This window comes from Salarias fasciatus, chromosome 5 (assembly GCF_902148845.1).
Source record: "Salarias fasciatus chromosome 5, fSalaFa1.1, whole genome shotgun sequence".
NCBI classification, from domain to species: Eukaryota; Metazoa; Chordata; class Actinopteri; order Blenniiformes; family Blenniidae; genus Salarias; species Salarias fasciatus.
Genome location: NC_043749.1, coordinates 22,539,487 through 22,565,803, shown reverse-complemented (window position 1 = coordinate 22,565,803; position 26,317 = coordinate 22,539,487). Strand labels below are relative to the sequence as shown.

The 26,317-nt window shown below is 40.2% G+C and overlaps 4 protein-coding genes and 1 pseudogene across 4 annotated transcripts; 4 read left to right on the top strand and 1 right to left on the bottom strand.

Annotated features, from left to right (window-relative positions):
• Positions 1-769: 769 nt before the first annotated feature.
• Positions 770-1,296, top strand: LOC115388060 (transcription factor HES-5-like). The gene is made up of 2 exons (XM_030090997.1): positions 770-856; positions 964-1,296. The coding sequence occupies exons 1-2, from the start codon at positions 794-796 to the stop codon at positions 1,294-1,296; spliced, it is 396 nt and encodes a 131-aa protein (XP_029946857.1). The 5' UTR covers positions 770-793.
• A 3,358-nt stretch (positions 1,297-4,654) lies between these two features.
• On the top strand, positions 4,655-5,182 carry LOC115388063 (transcription factor HES-5-like). Its single transcript, XM_030091000.1, has 2 exons — positions 4,655-4,741; positions 4,850-5,182. The coding sequence occupies exons 1-2, from the start codon at positions 4,679-4,681 to the stop codon at positions 5,180-5,182; spliced, it is 396 nt and encodes a 131-aa protein (XP_029946860.1). The 5' UTR covers positions 4,655-4,678.
• Positions 5,183-9,640: 4,458 nt separating this feature from the next.
• Positions 9,641-10,228, top strand: LOC115388067 (transcription factor HES-5-like; annotated as a pseudogene).
• Positions 10,229-16,199: 5,971 nt separating this feature from the next.
• On the top strand, positions 16,200-16,781 carry LOC115388055 (transcription factor HES-5-like). Its single transcript, XM_030090991.1, has 2 exons — positions 16,200-16,284; positions 16,392-16,781. Exons 1-2 carry the CDS (start codon positions 16,222-16,224, stop codon positions 16,722-16,724), a joined length of 396 nt encoding a protein of 131 aa, XP_029946851.1. The 5' UTR covers positions 16,200-16,221; the 3' UTR covers positions 16,725-16,781.
• Positions 16,782-22,522: 5,741 nt separating this feature from the next.
• LOC115388053 (transcription factor HES-5-like) lies at positions 22,523-23,131 on the bottom strand. Its single transcript, XM_030090989.1, has 2 exons — positions 23,052-23,131; positions 22,523-22,942 (listed from the first exon to the last, which is right to left on the bottom strand). The coding sequence occupies exons 1-2, from the start codon at positions 23,112-23,114 to the stop codon at positions 22,523-22,525; spliced, it is 483 nt and encodes a 160-aa protein (XP_029946849.1). The 5' UTR covers positions 23,115-23,131.
• Positions 23,132-26,317: the final 3,186 nt, after the last annotated feature.

The window sequence follows — 26,317 nt, the reverse complement described above, 5'->3', positions numbered from 1 at the left end:
AGATGGTTGGTGATGTAATGCTCTTTTACTACAACCACACACAGCCAGCATCTGTCACTGAAGTCCTTTTGTGGATCATTGACCACAGCACAGAGAGGAAGTGTGGGAAACGGACATCAACCAGCTACTCACAGCAACTGGGAGGCACGTGTCAGATGACATGAGAGCATCTGGACGGCAGCACGATGATTGTCTGTCTGCTGTGAAGACTGAAGTAACTCCACAGCCTGAGTTGTGATGCTATTAACAAGAAAGCAAACTTTCACACAAAATAATGATTAAATGAGGTTGTTTCTCATAAAAAAAATAATTGAAATTGATATTTTCAATGAATTTCACGTACGATGGATGAAACATTGTTTCCTCGTCATCACAGTTAAACTTTTACTTGAATCTCATATTTTGCTGTATAATATACATGTTAATCTCTCATGTGTGGGATAAAGAAATTGTGTTCAGTCAAAATCATTGATCTGAGCATCAAACAGCAGATCTGTTCTCTCTACAGGGTCACCACTTTCTCAGATTCATACAGAGCACTCAGTCTCTATCCAGTCCTCCACCTGGTCCCCTGAGATCTATCTATTTTCCCCAGAGCATTAAAGGCAGCATGTTGCTGCTCCACATGGCTCACTGTCTCAACGAGCTCTCTGATTGGTCCAGACTGTGGGAAACATCCACCAGAGTCAGACCCACACATTCATATGGAGATGCAGGAGTATAAATAGGAGGGATGCAGCCAGCACACTTCAGATTCTCTCTTCAGAGACCTCAACAGCACAGAGATCCAAACATGGCTCCTACAATCACTGCAGCGATCACCAACTCTCAGGACCTTCTCTCTCTCAACCACAAGGTAAACTGAAGATTCAGCAACTTTCAATCAACCATCACACATGTGCTTCTTTCTTGGCGTTTTGCTGATCAACAAGTTAATAACTGACTCTGTCCTTGTTTCTGCAGATCAGAAAACCTCTGGTGGAGAAGCTGCGCAGAGAGAGAATCAACAGCAGCATCGAGCAGCTCAAGTCTCTCCTGGGTCCAGACTTCCTCAAACAGCAGCCAGACTCCAAGCTGGAGAACGCAGACATCCTGGAGATGACAGTTTGCTTCCTGACACAGCTGCAGCAGCAGAACCAGCAGCACAGGAAACTGATCAACCACTTCAACAAGCTGCAGTCGTCCTCTGATCTCAACCTGAGAGAGGCTGACTTCTCTCCTCTGAGCTCCACAGTCCAGACCAGCAGCACCAAAGACAAGAGTCCAGCCTGCAGCGCCCTCTGGAGGCCCTGGTAGACACCTACACACTGAAGATGCTGCGGACAAACTCACCAGACCATATTGGTCAAAGATCTCTGGACTGAATTAAGTCACATTTTATGGACTTATTCTTCTGCTTTTGCAGAGTTTGCAATATAATATTTCCTGAGGAAATTATTTCCAAAATATCCTTCAAATCACAAAAGGGATTTTGTCATGCATGTTGTGTGAATCCAATTTGATTGCATGAGCAATCTGCCTCAAAAGATACTATTGTATCATCTGTTATTGATCACTGTGGTCAAATTTTCAAATGTCTTTTTTTGTGGAATTAACAAACTCTTAGACTGAACTCTGTGTCTTTTTTATGACTCGTGTTACTGAAACCTGATCTGTTGTAGGATCCAAAAGTGAATTCTTCCTTGTGAAACATTTGCTTCATAGTAATAAGTTTTATTACCTTGAAGCTTCACTGTGTATTGAACACAGTATTACAGTCATATTTGTGACTCGTTAATTATTATTGATCATACTGATGAAAAAAGCCTTTCTCTGTCCATTTTAGGGCATTTAGTTAAAGTGAAATTTGTTTTAATGTCATTGATCAATGAAACGGATCTGTTTTAAGATTTATGTTTGTCTTGTTTTTTTAAATGTTTTAAATGTTTCTGTAATGTCACACTGTCACTGTTTCTTTGTGGCTGTAAATTTTGTGTTTGTTCACTGATGAAACTCCAGTTTCTCATGAACAACATGATCTGTTTTGAGGTCAAACTCAGTTTGCCTTGTAACTTTAAATGACTAATTTACCTCCATTTGGAGAAAAAGTTGAATAACTGTGTTTAATATGGTCAAATACAGTAAATTGTCTCTTATAGAGACGGTTGTTCATTCACTCTCTCAGAGTACAGAGTGTCTTGTTACAGTCTACAAGTTGTTTTTGTTAATGTGATGTATCATCACCTGTTGTTGAGCTTCGTTTCACTGTGGCTCTTTGTATTTTGTTCAAATGAATAAAAAATACTACCTGCTGAATATATTTTGCTCCTTGCTCAGATGTTTGATTGACAACCTTCTTTCAACACATAATATACAACATAATATACAGTATAATATTCAACAATAATATACAACATAATACCACAGAATAAGATACAACTTACATTATTTCCCTTAATTCTTCACACAGATGATGGCAAACTACAACACAGAAAGTAGATCACAAAAAGTCACTTTTCATATCTATATTTAAAGACTTCTGAAGAAGAGAGTTAATGGATTTTATGTCACTCTGGTTAATAGAGTAAAATAATGTATATACTGCACATAAAAAAGGAAATACTGACATTGAAGTTTCTTTTTTGATCAAGAACTTTGTTAGAATTCTCCTATTGAGATGTTTGTGTTTGTTAAGTGTGTAAGAGTAATCATTTTCCTCTGTGAAGAGGTTTCTCATTCAGACTAATATGATGCATAATCAGACACACTTCTATTGTTCCTCCAATGAAAGCAGTGAAAGGACAGAGTGTGGGAAAGCAGAGAGAAGTCACTCACAGAGCCGCAGAGGGACAACAGATCCAGACCTTTAACCTGGAGGGATGCTGGTTATGAGGAAGCGAGGCTCCCAGCAGGGTGACGTCTTTCAAACTGCCACACTACAAGATTCTGTCTTCAAGGAAACAAACAAAGTACTGAAGGTTTTAAATGTCGCGTGCTCTGATAAACTTCAGAGGGAGAACACTTTGGGACTTTTCTCATCCAAAACTGTTGTTTGATCCACTTGATTCAAGTGAAATGAGAATCGTGTGGAGGAGACCAACAGCAGCAACAAGTTTAATCTAAAATGCAAACTATAAAATGTATATCCATCATTTCAATATGAATTTAATAAATGAAGTGGTACTGTCAAACAACATTTTAAATTCCATTTGACCAAGAATTTGTTTCAGTAGTATTATGGTACACTTGTACAGCAGATCAAGATTGCTCATATGCTGTATTCCTAACTGATTGAGATCGATTCGGAAAAAAATTAGAATCTGCAGAGGAGACCTGAAGCCTGACTTAAGTATTTTTTTCCATAAAAACTCCAACTCCAAATACATGACAGACAATACTGCAAAGTGTAATTTACAGTCATTGACTGTGCTTGATGTGTAAGAATCCCAGATGACTCAGTCAAGAGGCCATAGACGACTTTAAAAATCCACTTTTTTGTTAATTGGAGCACTGGAAGATTTCTACATGTATTGATTACATGTCAGTTGTTGCAGTATTTCTTGTTAATGGGCCAATAAGTTGAGATAACTTCATCATTGTCTGTTCCAAATGGACAAAGTGTGGGGAAACCCTGGAGAAAAGTTACAATAGTTAATGAGAAGCAGTCCACCAGCAGCATCTCCTCCCCAGAGGGATTTGGCACACTTCAGAAGACAGCTGCCTCCAAGAAACTCTCAGCCCCACAGTCTGGATTCATTTCAAGGTTTGGAAGAAGTTGTGGCCACGACAAGAAAAACATTATTTCTGTAAATAAACAAAAAATGAACACATCAAAAGAAAAGAAATGTAATATTTGAGTTGTTGAATGACAGATTGAATATTTCAACATCGTCACAATCAGCCAATAGGATCGTTTCCCTCCAGATGGTTGGTGATGTAATGCTCTTTTACTACAACCACACACAGCCAGCATCTGTCACTGAAGTCCTTTTGTGGATCATTGACCACAGCACAGCGAGGAAGTGTGGGAAACGGACATCAACCAGCTACTCACAGCAACTCGGAGGCACGTGTCAGATGACGAGAGCATCTGGACGGCAGCACGATGATTGTCTGTCTGCTGTGAAGACTGAAGAAGCTCCACAGTCTCACTTGTTATACTTATGACCACAAAGCATGATTAAATGAAGTTGTTTCGGAAAAAAATGCAACTGAAATTGATATTTTCAATGAATTTCATGTGTGCTGGCTGCAAAACTGTTTCCTCGTCATCACAGTTAAACTTTTACTTGAATTTCATATTTTGCTGTATAATGTACATGTTAATCTCTCATGTGTCTGACAAGATGACTAAAGTGTGTTCATTCAAAATCATTGATCTGAGCATCAAACAGCAGATCTGTTCTCTCTACAGGGTCACCACTTTCTCAGATTCATACAGAGCACTCAGTCTCTATCCAGTCCTCCACCTGTTCCCCTGAGATCTATCTATTGTCCCCAGAGCATTAAAGGCAGCATGTTGCTGCTCCACATGGCTCATTGTCTCAACAAGCTCTCTGATTGGTCCAGACTGTGGGAAACATCCACCAGAGTCAGACCCACACATTCACATGGAGATGCAGGAGTATAAATAGGAGGGATGCAGCCAGCACACTTCAGATTCTCTCTTCAGAGACCTCAACAGCACAGAGATCCAAACATGGCTCCTACAATCACTGCAGCGATCACCAACTCTCAGGACCTTCTCTCTCTCAACCACAAGGTAAAACTGAAGATTTAGCAACTTTCAATCAACTATCACACATGTGCTTCTTTCTTGGTGTTTTGCTGCTCAACAAGTTAATAACTGACTCTGTCCTTGTTTCTGCAGATCAGAAAACCTCTGGTGGAGAAGCTGCGCAGAGAGAGAATCAACAGCAGCATTGAGCAGCTCAAGTCTCTCCTGGGTCCAGACTTCCTCAAACAGCAGCCAGACTCCAAGCTGGAGAAAGCAGACATCCTGGAGATGACAGTTTGCTTCCTGACACAGCTGCAGCAGCAGAACCAGCAGCACAGGAAACTGATCAACCACTTCAACAAGCTGCAGTCGTCCTCTGATCTCAACCTGGGAGAGGCTGACTTCTCTCCTCTGAGCTCCACAGTCCAGACCAGCAGCACCGAAGACAAGAGTCCAGCCTGCAGCGCCCTCTGGAGGCCCTGGTAGACACCTACACACTGAAGATGCTGCAGACAAACTCACCAGACCATATTGGTCAAAGATGTCTGGACTGAATCAAGTCACATTTTATGGACTTATTCTTCTGCTGTGGCAGAGTTTGCAATATAATATTTCGTGAGGAAATTATTGCCAAAATATCTTTCAAATCAAGAAAGAAGAAGAGATGTTTTTGTCATGCATGTTGTGTGAATCCAATTTGATTGCATGAGCAATCTGCCTCAAAAAGATACTATTGTATCATCTGTTATTGATCACTGTGGTCAAATATTCAAATGTCTTTTTTTGTGGAATGAACAAACTCTTAGACTGAACTCTGTGTCTTTTTTATGACTCGTGTTACTAAAACCTGATCTGTTGTAGGATTAGAATGGTAATTCTTCCTTGTGAAACATTTGCTTCATAGTAACAAGTTTTATTACCTTGAAGCTTCACTGTGTATTGAACACACTATTACTGTCATATTTGTGACTCATCAATTATTATTGATCATATTGATGCAAAAAAAGCCTTTCTCTGTCCATTTTAGGGCATTTAGTGAAAGTGAAATTGGTTTTATTGTCATTGATCAATGAAACGGATCTGTTGTAAGATCTATGTTTGTCTTGTTTTTTATGTTTCTGTAATGTCACACTGTCACTGTTTCTTTGTGGCTGTAAATTTTGTGTTTGTTCACTGATGAAACTCCAGTTTCTCATAAACAACATGATCTGTTTTGAGGTCATACTCAGTTTGTCTTATAAGGTTCAAATGAATTATTTATCTCTATTTGGAGAAAAACTTGAATAACTGTGTTTAATATGGTCAAATATAGTAAATTGTCTCTTATAGAGATGGTTGTTCCTTCACTCTCTCAGAGTACAGAGTGTCTTGTTGCAGTCTACAAGTTGTTGTTGTTGTGATGTATCATCACCTGTTGAGCTTTGTTTCACTGTGGCTCATTGTACTTTGTTCAATTAAATAAATACAATCTGCTGAATATATTTTATCTTGCCTGCAATGTTTGAGATTAACAAACGTCTTTTATGATCACAAAACAAACCTTTTTACTCCCACATCTTCAGATGATTACAAAATGCAATGTCTATTGTGACGTTTCTTCAACATAATGATCACGAAACACATCAATGAAGTCCAATCAACATTTTTCATCAGGAGGGGTGATCAGCACCACAACAAACTCCTGCTTCATTCAGCAGTTTCAGCAATCAAATCAAAATGACCAACTTCAAACATGCTTCATCCACAAAACTGCTGTATTTCTCTTTTTGTGTTTTTTAACTGTAAAATGTGTGATGGTAATCATTTCCCTCCTTGTAAAGGTTGTTCATTGTATCTCATGTGATGCATTATCACACACACTTCTGTTTGTCTGGTGAAAACAGCAAAAGCACAGAGTGTGAGAAACCAGAGAAAACCGTCTCACAGAGTCGCTTCGGACAATAGATTCAAACCTTTGACCTGAAGACACCAAGTTTAAACAGGGCCCGACTCCAAATGAAAAAAAAAAAAAAAAAGGTTTAGATCACATTTTAGTTTATCTTCTGTTGTATTAAAGTACATTATCAGTTTGTGGTAAATAGTGTTTTGTTCATGAGAACCAATTGTTGCATAAATCATTCTTCATGTTTCATTCATGCACCGGGAATAAAGACGGGATCTGAAGAGGAAACTTACTGAAAGAGTGGTGGAAATGAGAAACACGTGTCACGCAAACTATTCTGTTATCAATAATTACAACTGATACTCCCTTATTTAGCCATCACAAATAAATCCATCCGTTTCTACGACGACTGTCATTTGGAGTTAAAGTTTAACTTGAGAAACTCCCATCGAGATCGGTGGCCAGTTAATGCTTCAAACACCGTGAACCAACTTATTTAAAAAAAAAAAACAAAAAAACAATGGCACCACAGTAAATGACCTTTCATTTATTGTAATACAAGCTACTCCATATATCAACAGTTAAATATTTGTCAGTACACCAGGTCATAAAAGATACTGACAGTTAGATATGGTCAGTTACAGAAAATATATTTTAGAATAGTAAATAGTCCAAAACTCTGCGGCAGGCCTTTTAACTGGGAGCAAGAAATACGATCATATAACCTCCATTTTAGCGTCCTTGCACTGGCTCCCTGTTCGTTTCAGATCTGATTTTAAGATTTTATTGTTTGTGTTTAAAGCCTTAAGCGGACTGGCTCCTCGGTACATCTCGGACCTCATTCAAATTTACCAGCCCCAGCGCGCCTTGAGGTCTGAAGGCCAGCTCCAGCTCGTGATGCCTCAGACGAGACTTAAGAACCGAGGGGACAGGGCCTTCTCTGTGGTTGGTCCCAAACTCTGGAACGCTCTGCCCCTCCACGTCCGAACAGCTCCCACAGTTGAGTGTTTTAAGTCTCGTCTTAAGGCTCACTTTTATTCTCTGGCTTTTAACACCGTGGAGTTGTGCAGTCCTTTGGGTTTTTAATCCTATTTCTATGTGATGTTATGTTTTTGTTGTTATTTTATTCTGATTTTATCTTTTATTTATCTCTTTTTTATTGTGTAATGTTGAATTTGTTGTCTGTGCAGCACTTTGGAAACTGTCTTTAGTTGTTAAAATGTGCTATATAAATAAATTTGGATTGGACTGGATTGGATAAATGATCAGGGAAGCCTGCAAAGAAATACTGACACATTATTCATGAGTGGATTTTTTTTGGACATGAATATTTTTGATGAACAATGTTTGCACGAAAAACCTGAATTCTTTTCTGAACATATTTAAGTCATCACATATTCATCGTACCTATTTCTTGGGATCTGACAGGAACAACTTCTTCTTGCACTTGTTATTCTGATGTGAACTACACAGGATTAAAATGAGGTGCTGAAGATCGTTTTGATTGATGTGAGTGTGAGGCCAGTGTGTCACAGATAAAAATAAATCATTAATATGTGGATGTTTTTCAGCTCTCAATACAGGAGAAAAAACATTTAATGAGTTAACTGTGAAGAAGTAAGGGTCAGTGCTGAGTGTTTTTATTGATGCAGTCAAATTAACACTGAGCTTTTGAAAAGAAGAGCAACATTTTACCAATGAACAGGTCTGGTTTGAATTGATAGCAAACTGAAATAATACCAGGAATCATTAATATCACGGATAAAATCCATCTGATATCTCCGAACAGTCTGAGAACATCACTGGATCCCATATAAGATAATTAGTCTTCCTGCTCAGAGCTTGTTGTGGTAGAAGAACACATCACCTGCCACACAGGATGTGATGAACAGGTAGTTAAAGCTTCAAGTGATAGTCTAATTTTCCTCCCCTACTGACCAAAGTGTGGGAAAACTCTGGAGAGTAGAAAAGACAATGAATGAGAGAAACTCCACCAGCAGATCATCCAATTCTCCAAAGGGATTTGGCACACGTTGAGAAGCAGCTGCCTCCCAGTGAGACTCTGGCTTTCAAGACTGATAAGTGGTTTTGTTAAATGGTTTCTAATTTACTATGAGAACTAGAGAACTATGACAGTCAATCAAAATACATGAATACATAAATACATAAACTAATGCTGCAAATGTAAAATATAAGTAGCAACTGATTTTTTTCATTTATACACAAATACAAACTGATAGAATCAGCCAATAGGATGGTTTCCCTCCAGATGGTTGGTGATGTAATGCTCTTTTACTACAACCACACAGAGCCAGCATCTGTCACTGAAGTCCTTTTGTGGATCATTGACCACAGCACAGCAAGGAAGTGTGGGAAACGGACATCAACCAGCTACTCACAGCAACTTGGAGGCACGTGTCAGATGACATGAGAGCATCTGGACGGCAGCATGAAGATTGTCTGTCTGCTGTGAAGACTGAAGTTGCTCCATGGTCTGACTTCTTACAATATTACTAACTAGAAAGCAAACACAACATAATGATTAAATAAGGAAGTTTCTGAAAAAAAATGTAATTGAAATTGACATTTTAAATGAATTTCATGTACGATGGATGAAAAACTATTTCTTCCTCGTCACAGTTAAACTTTAACTTGAATATCATAATTTGCTGAATAATACACATGTTAATCTCTCATGTGTCTGACGGGATGATGAAAGTGTGTTCAGTCAAAATCATTGATCTGAGCATCAAACAGCAGATCTGTTCTCTCTACAGGGTCACCACTTTCTCAGATTCATACAGAGCACTCAGTCTCTATCCAGTCCTCCACCTGTTCCCCTGAGATCTCTCTATTGTCCCCAGAGCATTAAAGGCAGCATGTTGCTGCTCCACATGGCTCACTGTCTCAACAAGCTCTCTGATTGGTCCAGACTGTGGGAAACATCCACCAGAGTCAGACCCACACATTCATATGGAGATGCAGGAGTATAAATAGGAGGGATGCAGCCAGCACACTTCAGATTCTCTCTTCAGAGACCTCAACAGCACAGAGATCCAAACATGGCTCCTACAATCACTGCAGCGATCACCAACTCTCAGGACCTTCTCTCTCAACCACAAGGTAAACTTAAGATTCAGTAACTTTCAATCAACCATCACAGATGTGCTGCTTTCTTGGCGTTTTGCTGCTCAACAAGTTAATAACTGACTCTGTCCTTGTTTCTGCAGATCAGAAAACCTCTGGTGGAGAAGCTGTGCAGAGAGAGAATCAACAGCAGCATCGAGCAGCTCAAGTCTCTCCTGGGTCCAGACTTCCTCAAACAGCAGCCAGACTCCAAGCTGGAGAAAGCAGACATCCTGGAGATGACAGTTTGTTTCCTGACACAGCTGCAGCAGCAGAACCAGCAGCACAGGAAACTGATCAACCACTTCAACAAGCTGCAGTCGTCCTCTGATCTCAACCTGAGAGAGGCTGACTTCTCTCCTCTGAGCTCCACAGTCCAGACCAGCAGCACCAAAGACAAGAGTCCAGCCTGCAGCGCCCTCTGGAGGCCCTGGTAGACACCTACACACTGAAGATGCTGCAGACAAACTCACCAGACCATATTGGTCAAAGATCTCTGGACTGAATTAAGTCACATTTTATGGACTTGTTCGTCTGCTTTGGCAGAGTTTGCAATATAATATTTCCTGAGGAAATTATTTCCAAAATATCCTTCAAATCACAAAAGGGATTTTGTCATGCATGTTGTGTGAATCCAATTTGATTGCATGAGCAATCTGCCTAAAACTGTGTCCTTTTATGGCTCGTGTTACTAAAACCTGATCTGTTGTAGGATTAAAATGTTAATGCTTCCTTGTGAAACATTTGCTTCATCGTAACAAGTTTTATTACCTTGAAGCTTCACTGTGTATTGAACACAGTATTACAGTCATATTTGTGACTCATTAATTATTGATCATATTGATATAAAAAAAAAACCCTCTCCGTCCATTTTAGGGCATTTTGTGAACGTGAACTTTGTTTTATTGTCATTGAAACTGATGTGTTCAAGATCTATGTTTGTTTTTTTAAATGTTCCTGCAATGTCACACTGTCACTGTTTCTTTGTGGCTGTAAATTTTGTATTTGTCCACTGATGAAACTCCAGTTTCTCATAAACAACGTGATCTGTTTTGAGGTCATACTAAGTTTGTCTTACGGATTTTAAATGACTAATTAACCTCCATTTGGAGAAAAACTTGAATAACTGTGTTTAATATGGTCAAATACAGTAAATTGTCTCTTATAGAGACGGTTGTTCCTTTGCTCTCTCAGAGTACAGAGTGTCTTGTCACAGTCTAAAATTTTTTGTTGTGATGTATCATCACCTGTTGTTCAGCTTTGCTTCAATGTGGCTCATTGTACTTTGTTCAAATGAATAAAAACACTATCGACTGAATATATTTTGCTCCTTGCTCAGATGTTTGATTGACAACCTTCTTTCTGAGTAATATGACATATTATTCCCCTTAATTCTTCACACAGATGATTACAAACTACAACACAGAAAGTACATCACAAACAAAGTTGTCATTATTAATCCTGTCCATTCTGCTTATTCCCAATGGAAACATCTGTCACGGCCCACGGGTGCGGGTGGATGGACCCACACACAGGCAGCACAGGCAGAGTTGAGCTTGTTTATTGCAGGGACACAGGAACACAGGGCAAGCTGAGGTGCAGGCAGGGACACAGAATCACACGGACAAACCCACAAGGAGCCAACACAACACACCAGGGAAGCCAGACTTAAATAGGGTGGACACAGGTGAGGCACATTAGGGCGCTAACGAGGAAGGAGCGCATGAGGAGCAGAGAGACACAGGTGAGGCAGAGCAAGAACCAAGGACAAAACGGGCCCGGAGCGCCCCCAAATGGCCGCAGGGACACAGGGCATGACAACATCAATATCCTGAGCTCCGGCTCCAGCTGTCTCTAAATCAAATCAGCAAATAGCTTTTTGCACTAAATGGCCCAAACAGTAAATTGCAAAATGAGTTTGATTGTGTGGGAATTCGAAACATATGTTTCTCTTAAAGGGATACTTCAACATTTTTGGCAAATTGGCCCATTTAGCGCAATTCCTTAGTCATTTCGAACAGCATACTTATTTTTTTTTTGTGAGGGCGAGCTGTTGTTTATTCAGAGGTGAGTCAGGGAAGGTTTTCGGGACGGACACAATGGAAGTGAAGGGTATTTTTGGTTCCCCTCGTCAAACTCATCAAATATAAAATCCAACAACCCAAAACACTTTGGTGGACACGTTATAATCCGCACATTCACTACACTGTGAAATATTAATGCAAAATTACGAGATTGAGTTGTTCATGCGAAGATTGCTAAGACGGAACTACTTACTAAATATGGCATCTGGGCGTAGTGATTTCAAAAGAAAAAGTAGTTCCTAGTATTTGCTTCAGTGTCGTAACGCTACAATATTATTTGTTGGTGTTCCACAGCGTAGTGAATGTGCAGATTATAACGTGTCCACCAAAGTGTTTTGGGGTTGTTGGATTTTGTATTTGATGAGTTTGACGAGGGGGAACAAAAATATTATTCACTTCCATTGTGTCCATCCCGAAAACCTTCCCAGACTCACCTCTGAATAAATAATAGCTCGTCCTCACAAAAAAAGTAAGTATGCTGTTCGAAATGACTAAGGAATTGCGCTAATTGGGCCAATTTGCCAAAATGTTGAAGTATCCCTTTAAAGGTATAGTGGACGATTTTCTCAAAAGTCGAAGCCAAACGTCTGTTACTCGCTTTTTGAAAAACGCGCATGCGCCAGACCATCCTATCAGCTCTACTGCTCCTCCCAAGAAAACGCCTGCACTTCAGGAAACGCATTCTCCTGTGACGGTGATGTACCCTGGCTTCTCCTGACACTCACTGTGCAGTCTATGGAAATGGAGGCTGCAGCAGGGCTTGGTGGTGTCAGAGCCACAGTACCGCCTGTGCAAGAAGGCGCTGAAAGTTAAAACCTACTTTGGCCTCCTGTGCTGTGAAGCATTTTTTGAGCCATGGGAGTTGGTGGCCAGGAGTTTACAGCACACCAAAGCCAGTGCACTGGGTGCCCTTCAATGCACCTAATTGCTGAGAAAGCGCATGGAAGCGCTTTGATGCAGTGGCGGAGAACATACTGCGCAAGGTATCCATAGCCGGTCTGAAAATGCCAGATGAGCACAGGATGACAAAAAACTCCACTCCGCTATCGGCACACAACAGAGCCAGAGGCAGCAGCACAACACTCATGGCGATGTGAGTTTTATGACGCAGTGGACTTGGTTACAGAGAAACTAAAGAGGAGATTGAGTAGATGGATATGGATTCCCTGCACCTTCCATTGCACTTTGACAGGGACCAACTGGAGACGCAGCTAAAAATGATGGGAGAAGTCTTCAGCGGCTCTCCCGGTAACACTGCACAGGACATAGCTGCCAATATGTCTAAACTCCATCCACAAACGAGGGCTGTTTTCAAAGAAGTCAAAAACCTCATCTGTGCCTATGCCTCCCTATCTCAGTTACATCATCAGAGAGAACATTTTCCACTCTGCACCGCCTGAAGACATGGTTACGGACAACTATGACACAAAAGAGACTGATGCACCTTGCTCTCATGCATGTCCATGGAGATATTTGGACAGTGTGGACATTGGCAGCCTAATGAGGAGCTTCATCAGCGCCAACCCAGAGAGGGAGGCCACATTTGGAGTTGTGTGATGCAGGCCGCAGGACAGTTGTTCAAATGCTGCCTCCACACAGCGAGCCTTTGCGCTCTGTGTTCAGCACCACAGTTACATGGACAGCTGTGGCAAATGATCAGCACCATGGACAGTTACACTGACTCTGACTCACTGTGGGGAGTTGCTCGTCAAGTGCAGCACTGAGCTTTTTTCCTCAGCACCGCTATGGAGCTGACGTTTTCACAAAGGGAGCAAACAAGACAACGAGAAGACAAGACTTACTCTCAGGGGCTATAGACAGGCTGAGGACACATTTGATGGTTGAAAAACTATTCTAAAGAGAATTCTGCATAGCATGGAACCTTTAAGTTGGTGCACATTAAAAATATCTCTTACGCAAGCAAAGACGCTCCATGTCTCAGAGGGAGAATAAACTCCTTACTCACGCTTCCACGATTCAGAAAATGATGAAGAAACAGGTGAGCGGAGTAGGAAACCTTGGATAACAACAGCAACAAAGCAGGGCATGGGGCAGGTAGCGGGTCCCACAGTGAAGTCTCGGGCTGCGGCCTCCAACCAATGAGCGGCCCGGTCCTCCAGCGAAGTCCTCATCTCTCCCGATCCTCAAGTGAAAGCGGCGGCTGGCGTTAATAACTAAACTTTCCTGTCGGTAACTCGGCTGAAACCTCCATTTTCTAATGTTCACACTCAAAACACGTTTTCACAAAGCTAGCTACAACTGACGCAGGTAACCAGGCCGCACGTAGCTAAAGTTTCCTTTGGTTTTACTGGGTTGCAATTAACGTCGCTCCTCTCCCGCAATCACACGTGCCTCTCCTCCAGCTGTTGGCTTTTTCTGCTCTTCTCTAAACCTTCAAAGAAGCCTCCTGGTTGGATGCAGTACCTCAGATCAATGACGAAATTCAATTGGCTAATTAAACAGAGCAATGCATTATGGGAACAATTTTTTCATATAAATATCCGTGTGTCTTGAAAAACTCACCGAATCACATCAGGTCGTTACGAAAACCGCTATTGTGCCTGACACATGCCCACTGTAGTTTTAAATGAATTATAGAGAAAATTGGGTAACACTTTACTTGAAGCACCCGGTATAACACATTTTAAGTAGTTATAAACACTCATAAATGATCACAATGCTTTATAACTCACAATACAGCATAGGGTTAGGGTTAGGGTTAGGGTTGTGATAATCTATGAATGTTTATAACTATAGCTACACGTGTTATAATGGCATTATAATTCTCTATACATGTACTTATAATGTGTTATACAGGGGGGCATCAAATAAAGTGTTACCGAAAATTGATTTTGTAACTCTTCTATAAAACTGATCTATTGAAACAAAAGCATGTTCTTTTTTTAATCTGTGTATTTCTTTAACAGGTCATAAAAATCTGGTGCCTTTCTGGTCACATAAATGAAATCGTCACAAACTCAGTAACAGCTTGGGGTGACTTTGCAAAAGGTATAGTGGGACATTGTTCCAGGGGTTTGGTTTCTGGGGTTTGACTTTATTGTGTTGACTGTTCTGCATTTGTTGTTGCTTTGTTATGATCAGTTTTGTGTTTGGTTAGCATTGTGCTGCTCGGGCGGGTTGTTGTGAAATGAATGGAGAGAGGAATAGACACTGGCAATGGGAAGAATTGTGCTGCTGATGGGCAGCTCTGTGCCATGATGGGTTCAAGTTTAGGAATAAAGTCACATTCTGTGGAACTCTAAAGTCCATGATTCAAGTAAAAAAAAAAGATTTTAAAATTTGGGTGAGAAACACTGCTTGGGTCGGACAGAATCTCAATCCTTAAATCACATTGCATGAGTACGCCTGTTTTATCCTAGTGAACAACGTGTGAGGAAACTCTGGAGAGCAGAAATAACTGTCAAAGAAATCCACTCCACCAGCAGCCCTTTATTTCCCAAAGATATTTGGCACACTTCAGGAAACAGCTGCCTCCCAACTAAACTTCCAATTTCACTTGCATTCTGTTTAATGGTCAAAACTGTGACTATGACTCAGCCCTCAGACTGCATTGACTGTGGCTTGACAAACATTTTAATGGTTTTTGTAGAAATTTTACAATATTTTTTTCAAATTTTCAAAAAAATTCAGAATAGGATTGTTTCCCCCCAGATGGTTGGTGATGTAATGCTCTTTTACTACAACCACACACAGCCAGCATCTGTCACTTAAGTCCTTTTGTGGATCATTGACCACAGCACAGCGAGGAAGTGTGGGAAACGGACATCAACCAGCTACTCACAGCAACTGGGAGGCACGTGTCAGATGACATGAGTGAATCTGAACGGCAGCATGAAGATTGTCTGTCTGCTGTAAAGACTGAAGTAATTCCACAGCCTGAGTTTTTATACTATTAACAAGAAAGCAAACTCTCACAGAAAATAATGATTAAATGAGGTTGTTTCTGATAAAAATATAATTGAAATTGCTATTTTCAATGAATTTCATGTGCACAGTTCAACCTTCACTTGAATATCATATTTTGCTGTATAATATACATGTTAATCTCTCATGTGTGGGATAACGAAAGTGTGTTCAGTCAAAATCTTTGATCTGAGCATCAAACAGCAGATCTGTTCTCTCTACAGGGTCACCACTTTCTCAGATTCATACAGAGCACTCAGTCTCTATCCAGTCCTCCACCTGTTCCCCTGAGATCTATCTATTGTCCCCAGAGCATTAAAGGCAGCATGTTGCTGCTCCACATGGCTCATTGTCTCAACAAGCTCTCTGATTGGTCCAGACTGTGGGAAACATCCACCAGAGTCAGACCCACACATTCATATGGAGATGCAGGAGTATAAATAGGAGGGATGCAGCCAGCACACTTCAGATTCTCTCTTCGGAGACCTCAACAGCACAGAGATCCAAACATGGCTCCTACAATCACTGCAGCGATCACCAACTCTCAGGACCTTCTCTCTCTCAACCACAAGGTAAACTGAAGATTCAGTAACTTTCAATCAACTATCACAGATGTGCTGCTTTCTTGGCGTTTCGCTGCTCAACAAGTTAATAACTGACTCTGTCCTTGTTTCTGCAGATCAGAAAACCTCTGGTGGAGAAGCTGCGCAGAGAGAGAATCAACAGCAGCATCGAGCAGCTCAAGTCTCTCCTGGGTCCAGACTTCCTCAAACAGCAGCCAGACTCCAAGCTGGAGAAAGCAGACATCCTGGAGATGACAGTTTGCTTCCTGACACAGCTGCAGCAGCAGAACCAGCAGCACAGGAAACTGATCAAGCACTTCAACAAGCTGCAGTCGTCCTCTGATCTCAACCTGAGAGAGGCTGACTTCTCTCCTCTGAGCTCCACAGTCCAGACCAGCAGCACCAAAGACAAGAGTCTATCCAGCAGCGCCCTCTGGAGGCCCTGGTAGACACCTACACACTGAAGATGCTGCAGACAAACTCACCAGACCATATTGGTCAAAGATCTCTGGACTGAATCATTTTGATTTAAATATTGATTTCTTACTTCATATAAACAGAGACTTTTAGTCAATGTATAAAACTTTCTTAAGAAACAATTAAGAAACAATTGGAACAATTTATTAATTATTTGTGCATTTTGTACATATTCAAATATAATTGCTGAGCAATGTCTGTTTATATTCATTTAATGGGATGTACTCATCATATATTTTTTCAGTGTGATCATTTTGATTTGTAATTTTTTTGTTTGTTCTTTTACTTTATGTTTATGGCCTCACATTTTTTGATATTGTGTTTTTTTTCTGAAAACCATGCATCACGGATTTAAAGCGACTCTGTATTGAATGTTCTTCAGCATCACTTGTGTATTCAGTAGGTGACAGACCACGTTTTATACTGAACACCTGAACTTTTTGAAATGATTCTTTTATCAGCTTTTTGTTCTTAAAAGCAAGATTTGTTTGACGTGTGTCTCTTATAGAGACAGTCATTCCTTTTCTCTCTCTTGGAGTACAGCGTGTCTTGTAGAAATCTACAAGCTGTTGTTGTGATGTATCATCACCTCTTGTTGAGCTACTTCATCCCGCTCACTGTGTCAAATAAACATGAGCTTACAGTCAAAAATGTCTCAGTTCTGGATGCCATACAGAGTTCACATTGAATTTTATTTTTTATTTTGGAGAATATTTATCAAGTTTAAGTTCAGCCTTCAAACTCCACAGCTTCCTCGTGTATTAGGAGGGAAATTATCCCACCATCCATCAACCTTCCACTGCAGTTTAATCAACTCAGTGTCTCGTGGCACACGTGTTATGCTGTATAAATGTCACCCTGGCCCAGTGACATGTCCACGGTACACTCCACACACACACACACACACACACACACACACACACACACACACACACACACACACACACACACACACACACACACAGGGAGTTACATGTGCACACTTTCACACATGTGGTCCAAGAGAAACCATTTAACCACAGACCTGGTAGGAAGTAATGCACCAGGGGGAAAGACCACTGTATCCACAGGGAGAGCATGCAAACTCCACATAGAAAGGCCCACAAGCTTCACCCATAATGGAGCCAGGGATGAAACAAGGGGGCGGCTGGGTTAACCACTGCACCAATGTGCAGCTCATGAATGAAATCACTTCATCACAACATGTCCAGCTGTTACATCTTTGGCATTTCAAAGTGTAGAAACAGTCTGGATGACATAAGACGGACATTAGACAAATCTTTCAGATTATTTTTGTCCCATTTTTGTGAAAAGAGATCATACAATATATAAAGTTCTTTGCACTGTATTTTGGAAATACAAATGTATTTTCAAATATGATGTTGTTAACATTCAGCTGCAACTTCCATGTTTTCCCTTAAAGAAAAGAAAAACTCGTTTGAATGGTTTAATGCAATCAAAAACATCTTACCTTTCTGATTGATCTTATTCAGTGGTAATGTGTTTACATTTTTTAAGGAATTTCATTCAATTAAATTGTGATTATTGCTGTCACTTACCAAAAACTAGACCCTATCAAACAGATAAATCAGTTTGATAAAGCTGTGATGGTTGGATTCTTCACTCACACATTTGTGTAGGTCGTTCTCACTGTTAGTGAGAACGTCCACGTGTGATTTTGCTCTGGCTACCTTTCTGTGCAGAGGCAACATGTTTTCCAATGGGGATGTGGGTTTCAAGCAATCCAACTTCCTCCCTCAATCTGAGGCTGCACCTAATTGTAATGCTAAATTGTGTCTGTGTTTGTTGGTGTATAGTTGTTGTCTTTATTGATGATCCTGTCAATGCTGTTTCCAGCATTTGTCTACTTTCAGATGAATGTCAGTACAGACAAAACAGTTTGATTCAATAACTGTTACCATCAGGCATGGAAACTTTGAAACTGGGGTTCAAGTAAATATTTTATACACAATGTAATCAAATAGTAAGATTTAACTGCAGCAAAGCAGACATGCATCATTGTTTCAAATATAAGGCAGGAGAAAAGCATTGATTTCTCGTGACTGATCACATCTGTAGATGTAGGATGAAATTTAAAAAACAAAAACAAAAACAAAAAAAACATGAATAATACAGTCTCTGGGGGTAAAAGTATGAAAGCTGAAGGATCCATTTGTTTGATGTCTTCACTGATGACAGTGTGTGGATACAGTAATCACAACAAGGCTTTTTGTCTCCTCTCATTTTCCCCTCATGTTGTTCCCTAAATGCTCAGTTGCATGTGTCAAACACCTGGGAGCTGATGGGAAACCAGCCTCAGGTGTGTTTGCATTCCTCCCCACCTCCCTCCCATCTGCCTGACTGTCTGCGGAGGCTCAGGTTTCCCACTGCCCCTCCCCTGAGCCCCCGAGGCTCCCTGCACAAGGCTGAGCGTGCCCTGGTCACACGCCCTCTCTCGCTGCTGCTGGGAGCCACGGGGACACACGGCTTCCCACACTTCAGTATGCAGCCTGCTCAGCCGCACACACAATGGAAGTGTGTCTGCCCCGACAAAGCCTCAGGGCCGTTCTCAGGCAGGGCGAGCGCAGAAGGCCACTTTAGAGATAAACCATCTGCTTTGGCTGCAGCTCACTGCTGAGCCACACACATACATAGAAAAATATAGCTTTAAAACATTTAAAGACGCAAGTGTTTTTTTATGCAAAAATTAAATGAATTTATTGTTTTTTTTCCATTTCCTGTCAATTCAAGTCAGAAACGGCTCATGTCAGGTACAACTGTCTATAGTAAAGATGAGCTGCTGAAGTTAAACATTACTATGTTGAACATGTTTACTTTGCATTGCACAATCATTCTCTGTTATCTTTTAATTCATTTTCACTTTCTTTGGTGGGACTTTCCTCTGTCCCCTCATGGTCAGTCTCCAACCCCTGAGCGCCACAGAAGGAAGCATCATTTCCCGTGTGCACTTGAGAAAAAAATATTTTCCCACTGACCTCGGCGATGTGTGTCATACAGATAAAGCATCCCACCTGTTCTTTTTGACAGCCATTAAATTCAGCCCATGTCCAGAGCTCCGAGGCCCCTGATTGGCCCCGAACGGCGGCGAGGGCCCCGTGCAGGCAGCATAAAAAAGCAGAGCTGAGACACAGACGTCAACAGACTCGTCCTCTGGACTTTTGCAAGCAACTCCTCCACAACCGGAAGAAGCAGATCCGACATGGCCCTCTACACAGACCTCGCTCTTCAGGACAGCATGAAGGAGCAGCTCTTCAGGTCAGTTCAAATCACATTTCCTCATTCATTCACTGAGTTTCTGCCACCAACAAAGAAAACAAAACTGGCATCTATTTGATGAACGTCTTAATAAAAGTTCCTCTTTTTTTTTTTCAAAAATTCCAGGTACAAACTTCAGACGCTGGAGAGGAAATGCAGCATTGGAGTGGAGAAGCGAAGGCTCTGATAGGGGAGCACCTGCAGAATGGCATCCCTCTTTCAGACATCCTGGAGAAAACCAAGTCCCTGCTGACCTTGAGGAAAGCCCTCTTGTCACACAACGGCTACTCCAAATACTCGAGGGACATCTTGCGTCTCTTCCCTGATGCAGAAGACGACGTGGCTCCGCTCTGCTTCTAAAAGCAAGAGCTCGATCATCCAAGAGTGGATTAAAGCTGCTGCAGTTTTCATGATCGGGGCGTCACAACCATCAGCGTCTGTGATGGAAATCTATAGAAAAGTCACGATGAAGAGATCCTCAGAGGTCAAAGAAGTTTTTCATACTCATTCATGCTACAAAAGACCTGATATGTTTCATTCCAGCTTTCAGAAGAAGCTGAAAGTTACCGGGTGCAGGGTCAAACCGGAGGAGAGGACTGGATCCGCTGAAGACTGTAGTATATTTATGCTGTGCTGCTATTTTTTGGGGTTTAAAACTCTTGTGCTTCAGAGAAAGCAACAGAATGTAAACCCAATCTCTAATCTATGCAATAATAGTTGTTGGTGACTTAGAGAACATTTGAACTGTTCTTTTTATTTTGCCATCAGATTTTGTCCTTTTGTCTTGAATGAAGTTTTAGATTTTAAGCCAAACAAGAGCAGTGTTGACCTGTGATTCCTGTGAAATGAAAGGCTGACATTGTACGACTTCGCTTAGGTTATTTTATCTTACTGCCTTATTTCAAGGCTTTATGTCTTTAAAATCCAACCTTTCTTCTGAAAAGGGATTCATCATTATTTTTTGTATGCTGTGTATGCATATGTTGTTCTATTCATCGGTTTTGTTTTTATTCATCCACAGTGGATTTAAATTTGTTTTTGTGTTGTTACATATGTGAAGAAAATAAACAGCTCAAAACATATTTCTTTTGTTGTTTGCTCATTCTTCTTGAATAGTTTTTTTTTTTTTTTTTTTTTTTTTTTTGCAACTTAAGCCCTCAGATGTTCATAGTTTAGTATTTTAGTATGTCAGAAAAAATGAATTTATTCAAATTGGCTTTTCCAGTCTGAAGTGAGAGCACTGCTCACTGTAAGACAGAGTCTATACCGACAATTGTGAATAAATGTGCAGGCAGGTGGGGAATTAAAGCAAGAACATTAAGCCACATAACTGATGCACTCTCATGAAAGTTCTGAAGACAACTTATGTGGTTTAATTGGTTGAATAGGATGAATGTGAAGCTGCATTAATCGTTAACTATTTCTAAAACACCAGCTATGGGGCATATTGAAGCATTGCAGTGCACCACCATCAGCCCTAAATGAGGAAACGCATGTCACTAAGTAACTTTAATGCAACTCAACAGTGGAGATGTTGATATGTAAATGTGATTTCATTTGAATGGTTGAACCAGCAGCTCTCTGTTTGGGTTAATATTCACCAACATATGATCCAACAATGAGAATAAAGGAACAATGTTTTGGTTTTTACAAAGAATTGATCAGCTGGTATAGAAATATGTACAAAGCAGAACAGAAGCAGAGAATTAAAACTGAAACAGAAGCTAAATCATAAGTAATGCAGTCACTCAATATGTCTATGGAAATGTTTACAATCACTGATTCAAACAGCAGTGACAATAACTGAAAGTCTTTGCTTGCTATTATTGTTGCAGAAACTGAATGAATACATAATAGATTAGAAAATAATTCAATGAGAGGTCAACAAAAAAGAGAGCAATATTTGTTGTTTTTTTCTGATTGTTTTATTGCGCATCACTTGGCTTGAAGAGATACATTCAGTGTGAGACATTATCCAAAAGTATTGATCCTTCATTGAAGGTATGAGTGCTGTCACTCACAGAGTTACAAAGCAGCACATTTGTCTCAGGTTTCTTCTGCTAAAAATGCAGACAGTTATAATATTCAAAAGATTTTAGAAAATAGCATTTCAATGAAGACAATATGTGGACATCACATATAAATCTCAAAACATGTTTGACATGTATAAGTCTGTCTCCTCAAATGGAGAAAAAAAAATACATCAATTACTGTCAGTAATACCAGCAATACAGAGGAATTCCCAGAGAGAATAAAAGTTTACCTCACAGAGTAGGCAAAATTACAGACTTTTTTGAAATTCAAAACATTTTCAAACTGTGAATATCACAGAGACACAGACCTTTACAAAAGGCAAAAAGAAAAAAAAGAGCAAATTTGTTGAAATCAAGGATGTAACTCTTTAAAACAAGAGGTTTAAGAAGCTACACAGGTACTTATACAGTACTAGTGAGGTTTACTTCTGTGTATCACTTTGACACAAGTCCTGAGGTGTCTACCAGGGCCTCCACAGAACACTGCAGGCTGGACTCTTGTCTTTGGTGCTGCTGGTCTGGACTGTGGAGCTCAGAAGAGAGAAGTCAGCCTCTCTCAGGTTGTGATCAGCGGACGACTGCAGCTTGCTGAAGTGGTTGATCAGTTTCCTCTGGGTCTGCGTCTTCACCTCCTCCTTGGACATGAACTGCACCACTTCTTGGACACACCTGGAGTAACCCCGACTGACGGCTGCAGAGTCCACAGCCCGACGCTGCTGCAGTCGCCTCAGGAAGCAGACTGTCATCTCCAGGATGTCTGCTTTCTCCAGCTTGGAGTCTGGCTGCTGTTTGAGGAACTCTGGACCCAGGAGAGACTTGAGCTGCTCGATGCTGCTGTTGATTCTCTCTCTGCGCAGCTTCTCCACCAGAGGTTTCCTGATCTGCAAAAATAGTCAAGACAGTCATTAATCAAAATGTTTTGTCATTGCAAGAGTTTTGCTTTCAGAAAGATATCGTATCTAACCCATATTTGATGCATCTTCAATTTACCTTGTGAGTCAGTGTCCGCTGCTCCTGAGAATTGGTCATAGCTGCAGTGATTGTAGGAGCCATGTTTGGACGTGTGTGCTGTTGAGGTCTCTGAAGAGAGAATCTGAAGTGTGCTGGCTGCATCCCTCCTATTTATACTCCTACATCTCCATATGAATGTGTGGGTCTTGGTCTGTCTGGAGTTTCTCACAGTCTCATCCAATCAGAGAGCTCAGATAGACAATAAAGGATGCGAGACACTGAATGGTGTTATTGCCTTAAGGATAATGGTTAAATCCCAAGGGAACAGCTGGAGGGCAGGGAGGGGGAGACAGAGAGAGACTCGCAGAGCTCTGTGTGAATCTGGGAAAGTGGTGACCCTGTGGAGAGAGCAGATCTGCTGCTTGATGCTGGGATCAATGACTTTGACTGAGCACACGCTCATCATCCCATCCTGCACCCGAGAAGCAGATCATGAGAACAGATTCAATTTTAGTTTTACAAATGCTAAAATAAACAACAACAATAATAATAATTCATCTTTATATCCAGCTATCTATTGAAATGGACACATCAGTGCTGTAAAGTACATTGTTCCTTTTGCTTATTCAGGTTATTGAAGGTGGTATCATTACCAGACATTCAAAAAAAGTCCCACTGTTCAGGACAGAACGTACTTTTTGAATAGATCACAAACAACAGCTGGATGATGAGATGGTTATCTTTTAGGTTCAGTTTCAGTTGTTTCAGATAAGCTTTAACTTGAAATTCATAGCTCTTTAGCATCATGATCAGCACATGATCAATTCAATAATGGACTCACTTTCTATGCCCCCATCAAAATAACCCACCAGGAATGCAGAGGGACAATCTGAATGTAAAGGAGGGGAAAAGGAGCTTTTGAATGTTCATTAATCCTTAGCATGTCTGCATTCCTCATAGACGTTTTACAAAAGCCTGGTAATGACGAGTCTTGATGGAAGGAATTTCCATTCAGGGGAGGTGAGACAAAACTCGTAAACTGACTCCATAATTAATGTGATGTGCAACCAGACACACTTCTTTTGTTCTTGAAAGCAGTGAATGGACAGAGTGTGGGAAACCAGAGAAAACTCACTCACAGAGCCGCAGTGGGACAATAGACACGGCCAGACAAAGATGTCTGTGGAGGGGGAGGCGGAATTCTTTACTACTGAAATTTAAATGTTTACATATTTTACTCACCGAAGCTGAGAAAATATCTCCTTAGATATTTAGGCCGAATATTGTTCATGTCTTTTAAAATATAAGACACAACATTTTTTTTCTCTCTTTTAAAATCTGGATCACTGATGCTTGTTTGAATAAAGTTGCATTAATTACATTATAATATTGCATTCTATTTGCAAGTATTCAGTATGTGTTGAATGATTAGATGCATTACCTGTATTATATAAAATAATACGTTAATTACTGCTTTTTCAGATGACGTCATTTCAAATGTCCCAACCTCAGCCGCTATAGAAGAAGAAGAAGAAGAAGAAGAAGAAGAAGAAGAAGACGAAGAAAAATTTCCCTTAGAATTAATAAAGTCTCTATTCTATTCTGTTCTGTTCTATTCTATTCTATTCTATTCTATTCTATTCTATTCTGTGATCATAATATCAATAATAAGAATTGTAAAATACCCTAAACCGTTAATTTAAATTGTTTTTGATTCTTTTTAGTTTGTACCTTTGTTATTTTTAATCAAAAACATTTTATTTACTCTTATCACTGACAAAAGTGTGTATTTCAATTTTCAGCTGGTTTACATGAATGTTTGCAAATAATATTTAAACAGAAATAGCAACTGTGTGGAATTGAAACTGAGATTAATGTATTTTTTTAATGTTTCCTAACATTCATCATGCATTTGAAATACATTAACACATCGATACATCTGCTTTTAATGATCAATCAAATAGAATCAGACTGAAAATTTGATATTGATGTATCATGCCTCAATTTTATAATTAACGCTGACCAAAAGGAGTGTCTAAGAATTCAATAAAAACTCTCATTTACATATACATATTTAATATGTTCATTAATGATCTTATTTCTAAATATTTTGGTGACTGATCGTTAAATTACACCTCAAGTCAAAACATTTGTGTTTCTCTTATCCCTTCATCTCAATGGAGAAGAGTGTCTAAACAACAAACTTTGGTCTGGGAGGAGAGCAGCGAGCTGCTTGTGTGTGTGTGTGGATGAATTAGCATTTAACAAGGCACATGTCCATTGTTCAGCGGAGGCTCCATCAATGGACAGAGTGTGGGAAAGCAGAGAGGGAGAGAGTCACAGTTCAGTGTGATTAGCATCCTCAGCCCCACCAGCACCTGACTATTCTCCAAAGGGAGTTGGCACACTTCAGAGGAAGGCTTTTATTTTTTTCCATCACCAGTCAACGTTTTTCTTTTCTGTATTTCATTCACTTTTTACATCAATTTTTGTGCCAACTCTGCCTATTTTGGTTGCTTAACTTCCACTGCGCATCATTATTTATACATCAAGCTTTTTATTCATGTTTTCTATTGACTGGTGCCAAACTGTCAGGGCTGTGTCAGTCTTATCATGTTTAGAAAGACGTTTTGTTCTGACATACAAACTTTTGTAAAAGTCTTTGAGCCATGCAGGAAACCTTTAACTAACAGATAGAAGGACATAAATCCATTTGTGCGTTGACTTTGTTTGAAGATAATGGAATTGCAGCTTCTTCTAGTGATTTCTTTCAAAAACCTTCATTTTCATACAAGTGAAGAGGTTTTGCGTAGCTTTAGTAGAAGGTAAGTTGATTTACCTCTGAAGAAATAGCATCCACTTTCGCCCTCCCTGACTGTCAGCACTGTCAGGTATCTTCTGAACAACACAAAGCCAATACTGATTAAAACTCCTGTTACGTCAATCACAGCTCAAAGGTTTGGCGTGGGAAACCTTGACTTGCGCTGTACTCACTGAACCAACCTGTAACCAGATACTGGGCACATCTGGACCGCGATCAGATGACTGGGATTTGTTGCTGCGCTTCTCAGCTGCTACTTATATATATATATATTTTTTTTTTTAAAGCCTCACAAATGTTCACACTCTTAAATGTGACACACATTATATGAGCCAGCTTTCACATGAACATGAAATATAAGGTTTATGAAGGAATTTTAAAGAAAATGAAATCATGATGGTTCATTTTAATAATAAAAGAGGACTGATGAATGGGAAGCACAGCTATTGTCAGAAAGTGGAGGTATTCCATTGTTGAACAGCAT

What these genes read in the sequence shown, in the direction of transcription:
- LOC115388060 (XM_030090997.1), top strand. Translation starts at nt 794, where the DNA reads ATGGCTCCTACAATCACTGCAGCGATCACCAACTCTCAGGACCTTCTC. An exon ending in TTCTCTCTCTCAACCACAAG is followed by an intron (nt 857 to 963) that starts GTAAACTGAAGA and finishes TTGTTTCTGCAG; the next exon opens with ATCAGAAAACCTCTGGTGGA.
- LOC115388063 (XM_030091000.1), top strand. Translation starts at nt 4,679, where the DNA reads ATGGCTCCTACAATCACTGCAGCGATCACCAACTCTCAGGACCTTCTC. An exon ending in TTCTCTCTCTCAACCACAAG is followed by an intron (nt 4,742 to 4,849) that starts GTAAAACTGAAG and finishes TTGTTTCTGCAG; the next exon opens with ATCAGAAAACCTCTGGTGGA.
- LOC115388055 (XM_030090991.1), top strand. Translation starts at nt 16,222, where the DNA reads ATGGCTCCTACAATCACTGCAGCGATCACCAACTCTCAGGACCTTCTC. An exon ending in TTCTCTCTCTCAACCACAAG is followed by an intron (nt 16,285 to 16,391) that starts GTAAACTGAAGA and finishes TTGTTTCTGCAG; the next exon opens with ATCAGAAAACCTCTGGTGGA.
- LOC115388053 (XM_030090989.1), bottom strand. Translation starts at nt 23,114, where the DNA reads ATGGCTCCTACAATCACTGCAGCTATGACCAATTCTCAGGAGCAGCGG. An exon ending in AGCGGACACTGACTCACAAG is followed by an intron (nt 22,943 to 23,051) that starts GTAAATTGAAGA and finishes CTATTTTTGCAG; the next exon opens with ATCAGGAAACCTCTGGTGGA.